The sequence below is a fragment of the Canis lupus genome, chromosome 10, assembly GCF_011100685.1.
Source record: "Canis lupus familiaris isolate Mischka breed German Shepherd chromosome 10, alternate assembly UU_Cfam_GSD_1.0, whole genome shotgun sequence".
Taxonomy (NCBI): domain Eukaryota; kingdom Metazoa; phylum Chordata; class Mammalia; order Carnivora; family Canidae; genus Canis; species Canis lupus.
The window spans coordinates 25,278,909-25,300,295 of NC_049231.1; the positions used below are offsets into that span (position 1 = coordinate 25,278,909).

Consider the following 21,387-nt stretch of genomic DNA (forward strand, 5'->3'; position numbering starts at 1 on the left):
ATTTGGTATTCAGGGCCTTATTCAAATACAATTACTCTTAACCATTTAACTTTAGAATATCACTTCTATTTTTGCTCCCCATCAAAATACATATGGGGAAAGAAGAAAACTTTGGGTTTATCTCTCTTTTGTTCTTTACTTGTCATGTTATATTGAAATTATTTATTTATGTCCTTGAAGACAGGGGCACATCTTATTTATATATAAATAAACACACAACTTGGCACATAGTAGAATAATGGTTCAATGGTTATATATATATATATATATTTAATAACGGCAACTCTGAAGAATGGATGTGGTTTTTGTTTCTGGCAAAATGATAGAATACATTTCTTGTTAGAAAACAGACCCTGGATAAAAATATATTTTACAGGGGATCCCTGGGTGGCTTAGCGGTTTGGCGCCTGCCTTTGGCTCAGGCCGTGATCCTGGAGACCGGGGATCGAGTCCCACATTGGGCTCCCTGAATGGGGCCTGCTTCTCCCTCTGCCTCTCTCTGTGTGTCTTTCATATGAATAAATAAATAAAATCTTAAAAAAAAATATTTTACAAAAAGTTGACATTACATAATGTAAGAGATCTCTTAAAGGCTTTTCTCTCTCTTGAAAAAGGCACCCCATAACTGAAACTAGAGCTGACGGTAGTGATAAGGTAATGGTACAGTATATATAAAAAAGGAGAGGTTGCCCTGAGGTCCTACAGCAAAAATGGGGGGATAATGAGCCAAAGATTCTCATAGGGGATACAAGAGTCCCAGGTTATTAAGACCACTTACTTCTGGCAAAAGTATATTCAAACAACTTCTAGAGGAAATTTCCCCCAAATATGGGCTGGCATGATTTCCAAAAAAAATAACATCAAGCAAATAAAATATGAGCTCTCAACCAAAGGTCGTCAAGCACACAAGGTAGGTCACTGTATGTGAGAGTCAGCAAGAACAACATATATCAAATTTAGATTTTCCAGGACTTCAGATAATGGAATGATTAGATACAGGATAGCTATTACAAAATGTTTAAAGGGATAAAGAACAGGACTACAAAGTTGAATAAGCAACAGTAGACAATTGAAAAGAACTATGCCAATTTGAAAGAAACCAGAAGGAAAGAAAAAACAACTTCTGAACTCAATCACTCAGTAGATGGCTGAAGAAGCAGATTAGACAACTGAAGGGAAACTGGCTTCCTGAAGACAGACCTACCCAATCCCCTAGAATATAACAGAGAGACAAGACAAATGTAAACATGAAAGCTAGCTTACTGGAAACAGAAAGGTCTAACACACATCTACCTGAAACTGTTGAAGGAGCAAATAGAGAGCATGTAGGAGAGCCAATATCTATACCAATGTCTGAGAATTTCCTAGAACCAATGAAGACATGAATAACAGATTCAGGAAGGGGAAGGTATCATAATGACCATGTAAAAATAAATCTATTCTTAGACACATAATAAAACGAAAAAATACCAAAGGAAAAGAAATCGTTTTTAAAAGATTATTCACTTTTTAGAGAGTGCAAGGCTGAGTAAGTGGTGGGGGGAGAGGTGCGGGGGGGGGGGGAGGTGGAGAGAGACAGAGTTTTTTTTTTTTTTTTTTAATTTTTTTTTAAAGATTTTATTTATTTATTCATAGAGATGCAGAGAGGGAGTGAGAGGCAGAGAGGCAGAGGGAGAAGCAGGCTCCATGCAGAGAGCCTGACGTGGGACTCGATCCAGGGTCTCCAGGATCACGCCCCGGGCTGCAGGCGGCGCTAAACCGCTGCGCCACCGGGGCTGCCCGAGAGACAGAGTCTTAAGGAGACTCCTCACTGAGCACTGAGTCCAAGGTGAGGCTCCATCTTAGGGCCCTGAGATCAGGACTTGAGTCAAAATCAAGAGTTGGATGCCCAACCGACTAAGCTACCCAGGTGCACCCCCCCAAAGGAAAAGAAATCTTAAAGTAGTCAAAACAAAAAGAGATTTCCCATAAGGAATGGTAATTACTGTTTTTGTTTGTTTTCATTTGTTTTAAATATTTTATTTATTTGGGAAGGAGGAAGAGAGCAAGCGCATGAGCACAAGCTCAAGTGGGGGAGAGGCAGAGGGAGAAGCAGGTTCCCCACTGAGCAGGGAACTTGACACTGGCCTGGATCCCAAAACCCCGGGATCATGACCTGAGTTGAAGGCAGACGCTTAACTGACTGAGCCACCCAGGTGCTCCTTGTTTGTTTTTAATCTGCAACACTGAAAGTCAGAAGAAAGGGGAGTGATACATTAATGTTGATGACTAAAATGAATCTAGGATAGTTTCCTTGGCATAGCCATTATCAAGAATTGAGAATGATGATAAAGATATTTTGGCTAAACAAAAATAGAAAATTTTATCAGGCCACAGACCTGCACCTAAAGGATTTTCTTCAGGTTGAAGGAAGGTGATCCCAGGAGGGCCATTTAAGATGTAAGAAGGAAAGGTGAACATGCACGTAAATCTAAACAAACCCTGTCAAAGTGGTTTTGCTTTGGCCTGTTTCTGAGAGGCTGACACAGCTGTGGTAAGCTGGAGGCGGAACCACGGCAGCCTGTTCTGACTGTACAATTCAGCCACATGCCCACCGGGCTCACACTATAGTATGCCCAGATGCCGCAACAGTACCCTGCCTGCATTTCTCACAGATTGCTGAGGACCTTGCCCACAGACTTCACCAGAAAAGGCCCTTGTAAACTTTCAGATAACCAAAGCAAGACTATGACCTAGAAGTTCTCAACTGATTTTCTCTCGGGCCAATTTATCTAATAATGGCAATACTTTTCTTTCCCTGTACAGCTACACTTACGCTTATTCTTCAGTTTTTCAAGAATGGACACTATATTGTTTAGGAATAGACACATAGGGGATAAGATTATGAAGAAAAACAACAACAAAAATGATTGAAACCAAAGTCAAGATGGTAGGAGACAGAGAGGGGGATGTGCTTGAGATTGCTCAGGGGGCTAGTAATGTTCCTCTCGTCCTAGATGATAGATATATGGTTGTTCATTCAAATTTTATTTTTAAACAGTACATTGTATTGATTGTTTTTAATATATGATACACTTAAAAACTAGGAAAACCTTGTGGAATATAATGAAAGTGAGAAATTTATCCTCAGACATTTATAATAAAAAAAGAAGGTTGAAAATTAATGAGTTTAGCATCTAATTTAAGAAGCCAGAAAAAGAACAAGAGAATAAACAAAAAGTAGAAAGGTGAAATTAATAAAGACAAGGGCCCAGTGTAATGGAATAATAAACAAAGATAAAATACCATTAATGATGTGAAAAGTTGGTTTTACAAGAAAAACAAAACTCAGCAAACCTCTGGCAAGATTTCTTTTTTTAGCCAAAGTTTTTGAGATTTAATGTATGCACAGTGAAACATAGAACTTAAGAACATAGAGTTAAGTTAGTATTGTCATATGTATACACCCATGTAACCATGCCATCAGGCCCCTTCCCAGCCAATATTCCTATGAGAAGCAACCACTAATCTGATTTCTATAAACATAGATTAGTTTTGCCCATTTTAGAACTTCATGTAGATGGTATCACATAATTTATAATTTTTTGTGTCTGGTTTATTCACTCAGCATAATGCTTTTGAGATCACTGGTTGGTAGTGCAGTGGTTTGTTCCTTTTTATTTGAAGAATACACCACATGGCAATTTCCTTATCTAATATCCTGGTGATGGATGCCTGGCCTATTAGGAGCGAACCTGCTATGGACATTATTGTACAAGGCATTTTGTGGATCTATGTTTTAATTTTTCCTGAAAAATGGTTATAAATGGAATTACTGGTGCACAGGGCAAATGTATGCTTACTTTTTTTTTTTTTTTAATATTTTACTTATTTATTTGAGAGAAAGAGTGAGCAAGAGAGAGACCACAAGTAGGGAGAGAGGGAGGAACAGAGGGAGAAGCAGACTCCCTGCCAAGTAAGGAGCTGGATATGGGGCTTGATCCCAGGACTCTTAATTTTTCCTGGTCTTGATATGAAAATCAGAAAAGTATGAGAAAAATAAACCAATCTTACTCATGAACACAGATCAGAATATCCTAAACAACACATCAGCAAGTTGAAACTAATAATGCTAAAGATAAAAAAGATGCTTAGTTTCACTAGTAATTAAGGTAATGGAAATTAAGACCACAATGAGATACTGTTTTATACCAATTAGAATGGCAGAAATGAAGGAGTCTGATTAACATCAAGGGATAGAGAGGGTGTAGTCAACAAAATTATATATCAACAGTAGGAATATAAACAAATACAAATACTTGGGAAAAAATCTATTGTTTTATCACATTTATAAATTTAAAAAGTCCCCAAAAACTACATATAGCAGTACTTAATTTTTACATAGTTTACAAACAAGCAGAACTAATTAATATTGTTTTGGGAATCATGTATATGTCATACAACTACTTAAAAAAATCAAGGCAAGGACAAAGAAAAATTTAGGATAACCAATTAGTTATCTCTGGGAGGCAGGCAATAGGATAGCAGAGCATAAAGACATAGAAGTAGATGCATGGAACTGGTAATGTTCTAGCTCTTCAATGAGGGATCAGTTCATGAGTATTCATTTAAAAAATATGTTGTATAATTTATATGTTTGTTACATTTATTCTTCTGAAATTACTGAAAATGAAAACAGATAATTAAAAGTGAACTTTGGGGTGCCTGAGTGGCTCAGTCAGTTAAGCGTCTGACTCTTGATCTCAGCCCAGGTCTTGATCTTATGGTCACGAGTTTAAGCCCTGTGTTGGGCTCCAAAAAACAAACAAACCCTTTCCCCATCTTTAAAAAAGTGGGCTTAATAAAGGCATATATAATTCTTTACTTGTATAGATACTTGGGGAGAAAACAATAAGGTACTACCAAAATCTGTCTGCTCATATGCATGGCCTGCTGTTGCCCAAGTCCTCTGAGGAGTGTTATTAAAATATATGAGCAGAGGGATGCCTGGGTGGCTCTGCGATTGCAGTCTGCCTTCGGCTCAGGACGTGATCCTGGAATTCCGGGATCGAGTCTCATGTCGGGCTCCTGCAGGGAGCCTGCTTCTTCTCCCTCTGCCTATGTCTCTGCCTCTCTCTGTGTCTCTCACAAATAAATGGATAAAATCTTTAAAAAAAAAATATGAGCAGAAAAAAATAAAATGAGCAGAGGCTTTAGGGTAGAATTCTCAGCTCTGCCCTAATGAGTTGCATAATTTTTAAAGTTTATTTTCCTCATCTGTTGAACAGGCATGTTAATAATTGCTCCTATCTCACAGTGCCAATGGGAGGATCGAATGAGATAATGTATGTAAAATCATTTTATAATAAAGTGCTTTAGAAGTGGCATCATAGGAAGTGGCACTGAAGGGCATTTCGTATACCTTGATGAGCTGATTATTCTTCACATAGTGCAAAGTGTTTGACCGATTACCTCCAGCGACTACAGGCGGGTAGGCCAAGATGTCTGCACCACGGGCCCGGCATTCAAATTCAAACTGAAAAACAAGAGCCAAGCAGGACTGAAGATAGGATTTCCTCAGGGCTGTGCCAGCACAGGCTCTCTCCATTTAAGTACTTCTTTCCCATCATTACTGGAAAACAAGTTATCAAATCTAACCAAACTTACTGTGCTGCAATTCCAGGTTATTTTTTATTCCCTGCCAATCCTGTTATTTGACCTTATTATTAAGTCTGTTCTGTTCCTCTGAGTGCTCTAAATTTCCTACAATTTTCAAATTAAGTCCAGAAGAGAATATTGAAAACCTACGATCAAGGCTGAGTACAGAGATATAGTTAAGTTCGTGTTTTTTATTCTTATTTAGATAAACACTGGAATATGATTGCATTTTTACAACAGCTATGTGATATTAATTTTAATTGTAGCTCTGCGTATTTCAGACACATCTAATAAATTATCAGCAACACTGAAGAACCAAATCCTTTCCACTGAGGTCACTTACATGAAAGCCAACTGGATGCCATCTACAAATCAATGAAATTACTTTACTATTTTTGCTTCCAACAAAACCTTTCCAATGTTTTAAAGCTCACCTTAGCGTAAAGAAAGCCCTCTTCCACAGGAGCTTTACTGGCAAACATGGTCTCTATGAAAGCCTGTAAACAGAATGGAGGGTGAACAGTGTCATTTTAACTATGTTGCTGACTCAAAACATTCAAAAATACTGGAGCTCAAATGAAAAGCACCATTCTCCTCAATTTTGTTAATCTGAAGTTGTGATTTTGTGGGTACGATGAAACAGATTCTGAAGAGGAAACTATTGCTTTCAGGACTATTTGACTGATGACAGATTTAGTGGAAGGGTGACCCAACGATCACACTCAGAATATACACTGGTATGCTAGAGTAAGTTACAAGGGAATACACTTGTCATTTATGTTACAAAACAGTCTAGAAACGTATGAAATTATGGATTGAATGGTCCAGTCTATTTTAAGGTTTCCCAACCTCAGCAATTTTGACATTTTGGACTAGATAACTCTTTGTAGGGTGCCAACAGCACTTCCCAACTGTGATAATCAGATATTGCCAAATATTCTCCAAAGAACAAAACTGCCCCAAGTTCAGAATCAGTGACCTATCGTATAAATACTATATGGTGTGTGTGTGTGTTTTAATGAACATATATGTTTATCATTCACCAGTGTACCTTATTCCCAAAAAAAGATTTTTTTTTAAAGATTTTATTTATTTTTCATGAGAGACACAGAGACAGAGGCACAGACGCAGGCAGAAGAAGAAGCAGGCTCCATGCAGGGAGCCCGATATGGGACTCGATCCCAGGACCCCAGGATTACACCCTGAGCCGAAGGCAGATGCTCAACCACTGAGACACCAAGGCATCAAAAAAAGATTTTGATTAATATGCACAAAATACAACAAGATAGCATAAATTTATGGCAGAGTTAAAGAAAAGCAAGCCTTAAGTGGAATGGAGCTCAAAAAACTAATAATGCATACCATAATGACCTTCATGATTACTATAGCACTATGAATGGGCTGCAAATTTATGAGTTTTCTGGCAGCCAGTGTGGAAAGGAAAGCTGTCAGCTATATTTCCCACGTCTGTGGGATAAAAACAAGTCAGTTGCACATGTATAGGACTATACAATAATACCACCACTAGAAAGGAATTTCTCTAGAGTTGTTTTAAGAGTGAAGGCAACATGGGAAGGAATTTTTTTTTTTTTTGGAAGGAATGTTTTTAATAACATTTACAAATATGAGTCAATGACATCACCATAGAGAGGGAAAGCAGGTGAGCTAGTCATGCAAGTAGCTGCATGGCTTGCTCCTGTTCTCATTCTGATCCTTCCTCAAATGTTTCATCCTGATAGATGCCTTTCTGACCACCTACTTAAAGCAGCACTTCTACCACACTTCATCCCCTTCCACTGCTTTGTTTATCTGCACAGCATTTAATTCCAGCTGACTATAGCATGTTTGTTTACTGTCTCTCCTCAACTAGAATGTACACTGAGGACAGGGTCACATGGCAAGTCTGTGTTGCTCACCACTTGGTCTCTAGAATCTAGAACAGTACCTGGCAACATAGTAAATAATAAATATCTTCTGAATGAATTAGCAATTACAATGAAAGTTGAAGGATATTTATCTATATACGTGTACAAATGTTGATGAATAACTTGTTAGTGCTACATTTGTAGCATGAAGCTAAAGCAAAAAAAAGGAAAATGTGTGGTATTTTCGCTGAGGCTCACTCACTAAAAAGAGGGAACTTTCTTTTTTTGACTCTTACCTGCACCTTTGTCTTTTTATTATTTCCTTTCAAAACTCTGGTAAGTAAATAGCACAGAAAAATTTTGTGCATGCATACACACACACACACACACACACACACACACACACACACTTTTATGTGTTCATCTACTGACTGGATACATGGGTTGTTTGCATCTTTTGGCTATTGTGAACACTGCTTCTGTGAACATTTGTGTACAAGTATCTGTTTCAGTACCTTTTTTAGTTCTTCTGAGTATATACCTAGGAGCAGAGTTGCTAGGTCACAAGACAATTCTATGTTTGAGTTCTTCAGAAACCTCCAAGTTATTCCACAGTGGTTGAACCATTCCACAGTCACACTGGTAATGTGAAAGGTTCCAACTTTCCCACTTCCTTACCAACATTTGTTATTTTGTGTGTATGTGTTTTAATTTTTTAAATTTATTTTTACATTTTAATCACCCAGTGCTCATCATTAATGCACTCCTTAATCACCTATTTCACTCATCCCCCCCCACCCCCAACTCACCTGCCCTCTGGTAACCATCAGTTTGTTCTCTATAGTTGAAGTCTGTTTCTTGGTTGTCTCTCTTTTTTCCCCTTTGCTCATTTGTTTCTTAAATTCCACATGAGTGAAATCATATGGTATCTTTCTCTTATTTCACTTAGTATTTTTTTCTTTCTTTTTTTTTTCACTTAGTATTATACCATTTAGCTCCATTATATTATTGTAAATGTAAGATTTCATTTCTTAATGGTTAATATTCCATTTTACCTATCTATCTATCCATCCTACTCTTCTTTATCCACTCATCAATTGATGGGCACTTGGGTTGCTTCACTACCTTGGCTATCGTAAATAATCTGGCTATAAACATAGGGGTGTACATATCCCTTTGAATTAGTGTTTTTGGGGCAGCACAGATGGCTCAGCGGTTTAGTGCCACCTTCAGCCTGGGGCCTGATCCTGGAGACCTGGGATCGAGTACCATGTTAGGCTCCCTGTAGGGAGCCTGCTTCTTCCTCTGCCTGTGTCTCTGCCTCTCAATCTCTCTCTCTGTGTGTCTCTTATGAATGAATAAATAAAATCTTAAAAAAAAAAAAAAGAATTAGTGTTTTTGTATTCTTTGGACAAATACCCAGTGGTGCAATTACTGGATCACAGGGCAGTTCTACTTTTAACTTTTTGAGGAAACTCTCTTTTTTCCATAATGGATGCACCAGTTTTGCATTCCTACCAATAGTGCACAGGGTTCATTTTTCTTCACATCCTTGCCAATACTTGGTGTTTCTTGTGTTTTTTATTTTAGCCATTCTGACAGGCGTGAGGTGGTATCTCATTATACCATTATATGATCTGATTTGTATTTCCCTGATAAGCAATGATGAGCATCTTTATAGAAATGTCTGCCCATGTCTTCTGCCATTTTAAAAACTAGATTATTAGGTTTTGGGGTGTTGTGTTGTATAAGTTCTTCATGTATTTTGGATACTTAAAAAGAAATGTATTCATGAGAGACACAGAGGCAGAGACATAGGTAGAGAGAAGCAGGGTCCATGCAGGGAGCCTGATGTGGGACTCGATCCTGGGACTTCAGGATCATGCCCTCAGCCAAAGGCAGATGCTCAACTAACTCTTTATTAGGTGTTAGATATCATTTGCAAATATCTTCTCCCATTCTGTAGGCTGCTTTTTAGGTTTGTTTATTGCTTCCTTCATTGTACAGAAGCTTTTTATTTTGATGTAGTCCCAACAGTTTATTTTTGCTTTTGTTTCCCTTCCCTCGGAGGTTTTTTTTTTTTTTTTTTTTAAGAGAGACAGAGAGTGCCGGTGTGCTCGAGGTGGCGGGGGGGGGGGGGGCAGAGGAAGAGAGAGAATCTTAAGCAGGCTCCATGCCCAGTGTGGAGCCCAACATGAAGCTTGATTTCACGACCCTGAGATCATGACCCCAGCCAAAATCAAGAGTCGGACACTTAACCAACTGAGCCACCCAGGTGCCCCAAAGGAGACCTATTTAGAAAAAAGTAGCTACGGCCAATGTCAGAGAAATTACTGCGTGTGCTTTCCTCAAGTATTTTTATGATTTCAGGTCTTACATTTAGGTCTTTTTTTTTTTTTTTTCCATTTAGGTCTTTAATCTATTTTATTTTTGTGTATGGTGTAAGAAAATGGTCCAGCCTCATTCTTTTGCATGTTGTTATCTAGTTCTCCCAGCAAGATTTTATTCAAGAGACTGTCTTTTCCCCATTGGATATTCTTTCTTGCTTTGTCAAGATTAATTGACCATGGGTTTATTTCTGGGCTCTCTATTCTTTTTTTTTTTTTTTTTTAAGATTTTATTTATTTATTCATGAAAGACACACAGAGAGGCAGAGACATAGGCAGAGAGAGAAGCTAGCTTCCTGCAAGGGGCCTAATATGTGACTCGATCCCAGGACCCTGGGATCACACCCTGAGCTGAAGGCAGATCCTCAACTGCTGAGCCACCCAGCGTCCCTGGGCTCTCTATTGTGTTCCACTGATCTATGAGTCTGTTTTTGTGCCAGTACAATACTGTTTTGATGACTACAGCTTTGAAATAACTTGATATCACAGTGTAGAACTGTGGTACCTCTAGCTTTGCTTTTTTAAAGATTGCTTTGGTTATTCAGGGTCTTTTGTGATTCTATACAAATTTTAGGTTTGTTCTAGTTCTGTGAAAAATGCTGTTGGTATTGTGATAGGGATTGCATTAAATGTGTAGACTGCTTTGGGTAGTATAGGCATTTTAATACTATTTGTTCCTCCAAACAATGAGGATGGAATGTCTTTCCATTTCTTTGTGTCACATGGCAGCTCTTCCTAATGTGTGTGTGTGTGTGTGTTTTTAAGATTTTATTTATTTATTCATGAAAGACACACAGAGAGAGGCAGAGACATAGGCAGAGAGAGAAGCTAGCTTCCTGCAAGGGGCCTATTATGTGACTCGATCCCAGGACCCTGGGATCACATCCTGAGCTGAAGGCAGACGCTCAACCACTGGGCCACCCAGGGGTCCCAGGCATTAATTTTCTAAAATGTTTGCTAGAATTTACCTGTGAAGCCATTTGGTCCTGAACTTTTGTTGGGAGTTTTTTCAATTTCTTTGCTGGTAATGGGTTTGTTCAAATTTTCTATTTCTTCCTATTTGTTTTGGTAGGTTATGTTTCTAGGAATTTATCCATTTCTTCTATGTTGTACAATTTGTTGGCATACCGTTTTTCATAATGGTCTCTTACAGTTGTTTATATTTCTGTGGTGTTTGTTATTTCTCCTCTTTGATTTGTGATTTCTTTTATCTGGGCCCTTTCTCTTTTTTTCTTGGAGTCTGGCTAGAGGTTTATCAATTTTATTGATTTTTTTTTTTTTTTCAAACAACCAGTTCCTGGTTTTATTGATCTGTTCTACTGTTTTTTCAGTTTCTATAGTATTTATTTCTGGTCTCATCTTTATTAGTTCCTTCCTTTTGCTGGTGTTAGGCTTCATTTTTTGTTTTTCTTCTAGCTCCTTTAGGAGTAAGGTTAGGTTGTTTATTTGAGGTTTTTCTTGCTTCTTGAGGTAGGCCTCTATTGCTATAAAATTCCCTTTTAGGATTGGTTTTGCTGCATCCATTTGCTGCATTAAAATGTTGTGGTCTCATTTTCATTTGGTTTCATGTACTTTTTAAAATTTCCTTTTTTTTTTTTTTTCTCCTGGCTGACCCATTCACTGCTGAGTAGCATGTTATTTAACTCCTATGTATTTGTGGTCTTTCCAGATTTTTTCTTGTTGGTTGACTTCTAGTTTCATAGTGCTGTGGTCAGAAAATATGCATGGTATAACTTCAATCTTTTGGAATTTGTTGATGTTTGTTTTGTGACCTAACGTGATCTAGTCTGAAGAATATTCCATGTGCACTTGAAAAGAATGTGTATTCTTCTGTCTTAGGATGGAATGTTCTGAATAGATCTATAAAATCCATCTGTCCACCATGTCATTCAAAGTCATTGTTTCCTTGTTGATTTTCTGTTTAGACCATCTGTCCATTGATGTAAGCAGGCTGTTATAATCCTCTACTCTTATTGTATTATTGATTACTTCATGTTTGTTATTAACTGTTTTATGTATTTGGGTGCTTCCACGTTGGGTGTATAAATACCTAAAATTATTATATCTTCTTGTTGGATTGTTCCCTTATTATATAGTGTCCTTTTTGTCTCTTGTTGTAGTCTGTTTTTTTTTTTTCACTTGTTTTTATTGAAGTTCGATTTACCAATATATAGTATAACACAGTGCTCATCCCATCAAGTGCTCTCCTCAGTGCCCACCTCCCCTTCTGCAACCCTTTGTTTATTTCCCAGAGTTTGGAGTCTCTCATGCTATGTCTCCCTCTAATTTTTCCCACTCAGTTCTCTTCCCCTTATAATCCCTTTCACTATTTCTTATACTCCCCGTATGAGTGAAACCATATGATGATTGTCCTTCTCGAATTGACTTACTTCACTCAGCATAATACTCTCCAGTTCCATCCACATCGAAGCAAATGGTGGGTATTGGTCCTTTTTGATGGCTAATATTTCAGTGTGTGTGTGTGTATGTGTGTGTTTGGTGTGTGTGTATCTTCTTTATCCATTCATCTGTTGAAGGATATCGTGGCTCCTTCCACAGTTTGGCTATTGTGGACATTGCTGCTATGAACATCTGTATCTTTGGGGTAAATACCCAGTGGTGCAACTGCTGGGTCATAGGGTAGCTCTATTTTTAACTTTTTGAGGAACTTCCACACTGTTTTCCAGAGTGGCTGCACCAATTTGCATTCCAACGGTGCAAGAGGGTTCGCCCTTCTCCACATCCTTTCCAACATTTGTTGTTTCCTGTCTTGTTAATTTTTGCCATTCTCACTAGTGCGAGGTGGTATCTTACTACGGTTTTGATTTGTACTTCCCTGACGGCAAATGATGCGGAGCATTTTCTCATGTGCTTGTTGGCCATGTGTATGTCTTCTTTGGTGAAATTTCTGTTCATGTCTTCTGCCCATCTCATAATTGGATTTTTTGTTTCTTGGGTGTTGAGTTTAAGAAGTTCTTTATAGATCTTGGATACTAGCCCTTTATCTGATAGGTCATTTGCAAATATCTTTTCCCATTTGGTAGGTTGTCTTTTAGTTTTGTTAACTGTTTCTTTTGCTGTGCAGAAGTTTTTATCCTGATTAAGTCCCAAGAGTTCATTTTTGCTTTTGTTTCCTTTGCCTTCATAGATGTGTCTTGCAAGAAGTTACAGTGGCCAAGTTCAAAAAGGTTGTTGCCTGTATTCTCCTTTAGAATTTTGATGGATTCTTGTCTCACATTTACATCTTTCAACCATTTTGAGTTTATCTTTGTGTATACTGTAAGAGAATGGTGTAGTCTTTGTTTTAAAGTCTATTTTGTCTGATATAAGTATTGCTACTCTGGCTTTCCTTTTTTTTAAAAAAAGATTTTATTTATTTTAGAGAGAGGAGAGAGAGAGAGCGAGAGCAAGCACACAGCAGGGAGAGTGAGAGAGGGAGGGAAAAGCAGTTTCCCCACTGAGCAGGGACCCTGAGGTGGGGCTCAATCCCAGAACCACAGAATCATGATCTGCGCTGAAGGTAGATGTTTAACCAAGACACCCAGGCGCCCCTACTCTGGCTTTCCTTTTACATCCATTTGCATGGTAAATGTTTCTCCATTCCCTTACTTCCAATATGCAGGTGTCTTTAGGTCTAAAGTGAGTCTCTATACACTACAGATGGTCTGTAGTCTGTAGACTGTAGATATAGATGGGGTCTTTTTTTATTTTTTTAAACTCATTTTGTCATCCTATGTCTTCTGATTGTGGAGTGTTTAGTCCATTTACTTCAAAGTATTCATAGATATGTAATTATTGCTATTTTATTACTTATTTTGTGATTGTTTCTGAAGATTTTCTCTGATCCTTTCTTGTCTCTTTCTCTTGTGGTTTGCTGGTTTACTTTGGTGATATATTTGGATTTCTTTCTCTTTATTCTTTGTATATCTATTAGTGGTTACCATTAAGTTTGTATATAACATTTTCTGCATATAGCAGTCTATATTAAGTTGATGGTCATTTAAGTTTCAACCCATTCTTTACTCTTCTTCCCCTCCCCCCCATGTTTTAGGTATATGGTGTCATATTTGACATCTTTTTATTTTGTGAGTTCCTTGGCTGATTTTTAACAAAAATATTCATTTTTACCACTTTTGGGTTTCTTACCTTCATACTGTCATTTTTGGTCTTTCTATTCAGAGTCCCCTTTAATATATCTTGCAGGGCTGGTTTATTAGTCATGAGTTCTTTAGTTTTTGTTGGTCTGGAAAACTCTTTTATTTTTCCTTCTATTCTGAAGATAGCCTTACTGAATAGAGTATTCTTGGCTGCAGGTTTTTCCTCAGCACTTTGAATATATCATGCCACTCCTTTCTGGCTTGGAAAGTTTCTGCTGAAAAATCTGATAGCCTTATGCAGTTTCCTTTATATATAACTGTTTTTTGTCTAGTATTTTTTAATCACTGTATTTAGCTATTTATTCATTTATTACTTAAAGTTTACTTATTTAAACAACCTCCACACCAATACTGGGCTCAAACTCACGAACCTGAGATCAAGATCTGCAAGCTCTATCAACTGAGCCAGCCAGGTGCCCCTATATTTTGCCATTTTAATTTTTTAATTACAGTATGACTTGGTGTGGATCTTTTTTTTTTTTTTTACTTTGTTGGGGGTTTTCTGTACCTCCTGGATCTCAGTACGCTTCCTTCCCCAGATTAGGAAAGTTTTCAGCTATTATTTCTTCAAATAAATTCTCTGTTCCCTTTTCTCTCTCTTCTTCTAGGATTCCTATCATGTTATGTTTGATAGAGTCACTGAGTTCCCTAAGTCTGTTCTCATTTTGCATAATTTCTTTTTCTTTTCTTCATCTTGATTACTTTCCATTACTTTGTTTTCTAGGTCATTAATTTGTTTCTCTGCTTCTTCCAGCCTGCTGTTCATGCCATCGAGCATGTTTCTCATTTATTTACTGAGGCCTTATCTCTGCTGTTATTCCCTTACCTCTGTGTTAATGGTCTCACTGATGTCTTCCACTCTTTTCTTAAGTCCAGTAACTTTATGATCATTGCTTTAAATTCTCCATCAAGCATGTTATTTATATCTCTTTTGTGTAGCTCTCTGGCCATGGTCTTGTCCTGTTCTTTCATTTGGGGAAAATTCCTCTGTTATTTCATTTTGTTTAAGTCTCTGCTTGTTTCTGTATGTTAGGAGAGTCAGGTATATCTCTTGTTGTTGAGGGTAATGGTTTTATGAAGAAGAGGTCCTATAATATCCTGCAGTGTAGTGTGCCGTTTCCCCATTGCCGGCCACTTCTGGGAGTATCTCCAATGTGTGCTGCTTGTACCCTGCTATTGTGTCCTGGCTGCTTTATCCTTCATGCCAGTTGTCTATAGGGGCTCTCTTTGCCTGTTATGAGCAGGATCTGGTCCCTGGCCTGAATGTGGTGCATTTCCACTGGTGTGCTTTGGTCTGCTTGTGAAATGAGACCTACTGCTGCTGCGATTGGAACCAAGGCCTTGCAAAACTCCTTGGCCAGTAGATATGGTGTTGGCAAGGGTTTGGGCCACTGTTCTGGGGGAGAGGGTCCAATGAGACTGAGAAAAAGTGTGACTAGGAAAGGCTGTTCCACCAGAGTGCTGGGGGGTGGGGCTTGGTATAAGCATGTTAGGTAGTAAGTGTTGGCGCTGTGTTGATTCTCATAGGTGGCCCAGTGCTTATGCTGAAGGGTAGGAGAGAGAAATGGAGCCTGCCAGTTCCTTTGTTCTAGAGGGATCTCTCTGTGACTGCTGCCTCTTTGGGACATGCTCTCAGATGAGCAACTAACCCCCACACTGTGTGCCCCAGGTCCTTTTCAGATAGTTGTTCCCATGGTGTATGTCCACAGGTTGTTTGCCCTGCTTTTTCTCCAAAAACAGCCTCAATATCCTCTGAGTTCCTTCAGAGCCAAACATGCTGAGTTTTCAAACTCCAGGCTTTAAGCCTGCTGGTTGCAAGAACTCACAAAATTTGGGCCCTCTCACTTTCCAAGCCAATTGCTAAGGGGATTTGTCTTCCCCGTGTGCTTCCTTGTGTATTAGCTTTGTTTCTTGCACTTTACTAGGACTGTGGCTCTCTCCCCATCAGAGACCACAATCTGATTTTCTCCACACTTCCTACCTTCTCCAATGTGTCTTCTTCCTTATCTTTAGGGAAGTTTGTCCTGCCAGTCTTCAGATCAATTTCTGGGGTATTTAAGATGATTTAGTAGTTATCTAGTTGTATTTGTGGGATGAAGTGAGCCTTGGGTTCTCCTATTCCACTGCCATCCTCCCCTCTTTAGTTTTTTTTTTTTTTTTTTAATTTATTTATTTATGATAGTCACAGAGAGAGAGAGAGAGAGAGGCAGAGACACAGGCAGAGGGAGAAGCAGGCTCCATGCACCGGGAGCCCGATGTGGGATTCGATCCTGGGTCTCCAGGATCGTGCCCTGGGCCAAAGGCAGGCACCAAACCGCTGCGCCACCCAGGGATCCCTGTTTTTAAATTATAACCATCTTACTGGGTATGAAGTAGTGTATCATTTTGGTTTTGATTTGCATTTTCTTTTTTTTAAAGATTTATTTATTTATTCATTCAGAGAGAGCGAGAGAGAGGCAGAGACACAGGCAGCGGGAGAAGCAGGCTCCATGCAGGAAGCCCGATGTGGGACTCGATCCCGGGTCTCCAGGATCACACCCCGGGCTGCAGGTGGCGCTAAACCACTGCGCCACCGGGGCTGCCCTGATTTGCATTTTCATAACAGCTAATGATATAACGCATCTCTTCATTGCTTATTGATCATTTGTATATCTTCTTTGGAGAAATGTCCATTTAAGTACTCTGCCCATTTTTTAAAAGAGATTATTTGTTTATTTGAGGGAAAGAGAGAGAGGGATAGAGTGCGAGCACATGACCAGTGGGGAAGGCTGGGGGAGGGAGAAGCAGGCTCCCCACTGAGCAAGAAGCCCAACTCAGGGCTCGATCCCAGGACCCCGGGATCATGACCTGAACTGAAGGCAGATGCTTAACCAATTGAGCAACACAGGTAGCCCTTTTGCCCATTTTTTACTGGGTTATCTTTTTGTTTTTGAGTTGCAAGAGTTTTTTACATATTCCAGATACTAGATCTTTATTGTATATATGGCTTGCAAATATTTTCTCCTATTCTGTAGGCTGCCTTCACTTTTTTGATGTCAATTGATTGATGCACAGAAGTTTTTAACTTTGATGAAGTCCAATTTATCTATTTTTCTTATGTTGCTTATTTTGGTGTCATACCTAAGAATCCATTGCCAAATTCAAGGTCATGAAGATTCACATCTACATTTCTGCTAAGAATTTTACAGTTTTAGCTCTTACATTTAGGTCTTTGATTTTGAGTTAATTTTTGTACATGGTATGACGTAGGGATTCTTTTTTGTTTTTTTTTTTAGAAGACTTTTATTTATTCATGATAGACACACAAGGAGAGAGGCAGAGACATAGGCAGAGGGAGAAAGAAGCGGGATCCCCACGGGGAGCCTGATGCGGGACTTGATCCCAGGATCTTGGGATCACGACCTGAGCTGAAGGCAGACATTCAACCACTGAGCCAGCCTGGGTTTCCTAAGGTATGGATTCAACATCGTTATTTTGCATGTGGATATCCAGTTGTTCCAGCATATCTGAATTATTCTTAAGTATATGGTTAAAGCATTACTTTGAAAGAAAAAGAATGATTCTGATAAAGATGATGAAAATGCCATTATGAGCTTGGGTGACTGACAAGCCATCCTTGGTTTGAATTAGCACTGACTTTGAAATCTGTGGAATCAGGAATTGACAAAAGCTGAACTTTACTTTAGCAGGTAGTAAAATGGACTGGAAGGGAATTGCAAATTAATGGCAGTTCTGTTAAAAATTTAGTGGTAGTGTTTGCTGCTTTGTATTAGCTGAAAGCAACGGGACTCTCCTTCAGAAGTTTCACTTTCATGGCCGGCAGGTGGAGCTCCAACCAAAGGAACCCAGGCCACTTTAATTTTTGATAAATCAGCTTGTGAGACACACTACAACCAATTCAAGTAGGGCAAACTGATGATGGAGGATAAAAGATCACGAAAGGGATTATTCAGTGAAGGAAATGAGCCACTGCGCAGATTTAGATACAAACTGATGAATTCTTTTTAAAGATGGCTCCTGAGAATTATATGAAGGAGCAGTATCTCCGGCTTTAAATACTGCTGAGAGGAGGGAAATTGTTAGAGGCTCAATGTGGTTGACGTGACAATCCATAGTTTACTAGAATGGATTAAGGGAGAGGCCCAACATAGAAGGGTAATTGCCCTGTCTCTCCCTTGTTATATACATGGTCAGTGCCTCCTGAAGCTGCATAAATGCTGTGGATGCAGGTAGAACTACACTGACTATCTGATAAAGGAAATGAACACCGTTATAGGATGGATGCTCCTTACTTAGGTTATGACTGACACTGTAATAAAGGACTTCATATATGACATTGTTGTTGGACTCTAGGAGGATGTAAAAAGATAGTTTCAGATCTTTTTTTTTTTTTTTTTTTAGTTTCAGATCTTTAATATCAACTTCCTCCTATGGATAATAAAAAGATAAAAATGAGTTTAGGACTTCACAGGAGAAATAATATCCAACAAGAAAGAGGACATACAAAGAATAAAGTTGGACATTCATCTTTTTGTTGTTGAGTTTTAAGAGTTCTTTATATGTTCTGGATGTTAGATTGTTATCAGGTAGAGATCTGCAAACATTTCTATTGTTCGTAAATTACCTTTTTACTCTCTTGATAATGTCTTTTGATGTACAAAAGTTTTTTAATTTTGTTGAAGTCCAATTTATTTTTTTGTTGTTGTTACTACTGCTTTTGGCATCATATATAAGGATCCAGTGCCAAATCCAAGGTCATGAAGATTTACCCATATGTTTCTGCTAAGAAACACATAAAAAATTAACTAAAAAATGAATCAAAGACCAAAACATTAGAGCTAAAACTTTAAAACTCTTAGTGGAAAACACAGGGGAAAAGCTTCATGACCTTGGATTTGGTAATAATTGTTTTTAATATAACATCAAAACCAGGGGCTGGGAAGGGAAAATGTGAAGTTATTGTCTAATAGTTAACAGAGTTTCTATTTGGGATGATGAAAAAGTTCTGGAAACAGATAATGGTGCTGGTTGTACAACAATGTGAATGTACTTGATGCTACTAAGTCATATACTTAAAAATGGTTTAAAAACTAAACTTTATGCTATATAAATTTTACAAAAGAAAATAGCAAATGGAAAGAAAACAACAAAGGGGGGAGTAACGATTCAGATCCTAAAACAATTCAGTTTTGGGGATGACAGGGTGGTTCAGTGGTTGAGTGTCTCCCTTTGGCTCAGATCATGATTCTGGGGTCCTGGAATTGAGTACCACATCGAGCTCCCTGGGGGAGCCTGCATCTCCCTCTGCCTGTGTCTCTGCCTCTCTCTGTGTCTCTCATGAATAAAAAATCTTCAAAAAAAATTCAGTTTTTATATGGTTAATTAAAAATGATATAAAAAGGAAGAAATTGAAAGCTACCAAGCTTTGATAATTTTACAGTTAGGTAGAGAATTGGTAACTGCCTGTCCTCAAACTTCTCAGGGTATAAAAAATCCCAAGGCAGATATATTCAATTTACTTGAGTTTAGAGGACTTTAGAAAGAAAAAGATTCTAATTATCAGATGTCACAATACAGGCTTTTAATTTAAAGATAATAATGGAAAAAGAAGATTGCTATGAAGGCCAGGGTCCTCTCTGGGAGGGAATGCAAGACATTTTACAAATGTGTGAGTGAATGGCTGGATGTGGAGAAGAAACTGTTTTAGATCTACTGAATACAGGAACACATTATGCAGCATTGCCTAAGGCTGCAAACGAACCCCTTAGGGATGACAGAATCATTTCAAGGTATTGTGGGGATGCTACTGTGAAAAGAGTGAAAATTAAAGTCTGGTTAGAAGTTGGAATAAAAGGGGTGCCTGGGTGGCTCAGTCGGTTAAGTGTCTGCCTTTGGTTCAGGTCATGATTCTGGGGTTCTGGAATTGAGCCCCCTGTCGGGCTCCCTCTCTCTCCCCCACTGCTTGTGCTCTCTCAAATCAATCAATCAATCAATCAATCAATCAATCAATCAATAAATGATAGATAATAAATAAAATCTTAAAAAAAAAGTTGGCATGTATGATAAAAAAAGGATGCTGTAATGTTTCCCTTACCTGAATGTACAATTGATATGAATATAATGTTTGAATAAAAATTCTTCCCCCTACTAGGTGATTAAAAAAAGGAGTAGCTTGGATCCTCCCTTCATCTAGTACTCATCAGACATGCAAGGTGGGAGCCTTTAGAATTAACCTGAGACGATAAATTGGAAACATTATTGGATATCTGGAAGGCAGTAAGAAATCACTATCCTAAATGAGGAGACGTCAGATACAAGTATTTTAGTGTCCATAAACTCACTGCAATACGCCAGTGTGGCCAACGAGGAAAGCTGATGAGTCAGGTCACTAACCGTAGACTATAGGGGGCTCAATAAAACTATACCCAGCTGTCTCTAGTTTTCTTTTTTTTTTTTAAGGTGAAGTTTTCTTTCTTTTTTAATTTATTTATTCATGAGACACACACACACACACACACACACACACACACACACACACAGCCTCACAAAGGCAGAGGGAGAAGCAGGCTCCATGCAGGGAGCCTGACGTGGGACTCGATCTCAGGTCTCCAGGATCAGGCCCTGGGCTGAAGGTGGCATTAAACCGCTAAGCCACTTGGGCTGCCCCTCAGCTGTCTCTAGTACAGTTCACACTATCCAACACATACAAGCTAAAGGTGATTAGTATTTTCTATTGATCCAGCTAATGCAATTTTCTAGTTATCAATCATCAGTGAGAGTCTATAACAATTTGCATTCACGTGGAATGGTTTCCAATATTACTTCAAAAATATGAAAACTCCTCTGAATATTGTCACAATCTGATAAGGCAAGACTGGGATCTAATATAGTTGGACAATATAATATATTGATGGTATTATTATTTTCTTTTCTTTTTTTAAAGTAGGCTCCAAGCCCAGCATGGAGCCCAGTGCAGAGCTTAAACTCACAACCAGGAGATCAAGTCCTGAGTTGAGATTAAGAGTCAGAGGCTTAACTGACTGAGCCACCCAGGTGCCCCCAGATTATTTTTATCTGAAATTGTAAATCAAGTTAAAAGCGACTTTACTAAGGTCATAAGTCCTATGACTGATTGTGGATGATTGACTAACCTTGCTAGAAATCCAGGGCCCCACACAGACTATGGAATTTGGAGAGATTACATGGGTTGGAGCAATTTAAGACATATTACAGACCACTAGGAATAAATTGTTATCACTTTCTGACCCTCAGATTAAAGAGGTTGAACAATACCTACTCTACATATTTGACTTTTAGGAAAACTATACTTCATTTAGGGAT

General features: G+C 38.5%; 1 protein-coding gene across 4 annotated transcripts in view; it reads right to left on the reverse strand.

The window, feature by feature from the left end:
- The window catches only part of XPNPEP3 (X-prolyl aminopeptidase 3), a 75,611-nt gene that overhangs the window by 16,430 nt on the left and 37,794 nt on the right, over window positions 1–21,387 (reverse strand). For all 4 annotated transcript variants that reach the window (XM_038550453.1, XM_038550452.1, XM_038550454.1 and 1 more), the window contains 2 exons: window positions 6,072–6,134; window positions 5,402–5,515 (listed from right to left, as the gene is read on the reverse strand). In XM_038550453.1, the coding sequence (XP_038406381.1) occupies window positions 5,402–5,515; window positions 6,072–6,134 (177 nt within the window). The remainder of the gene's footprint in view (window positions 1–5,401; window positions 5,516–6,071; window positions 6,135–21,387) is intronic.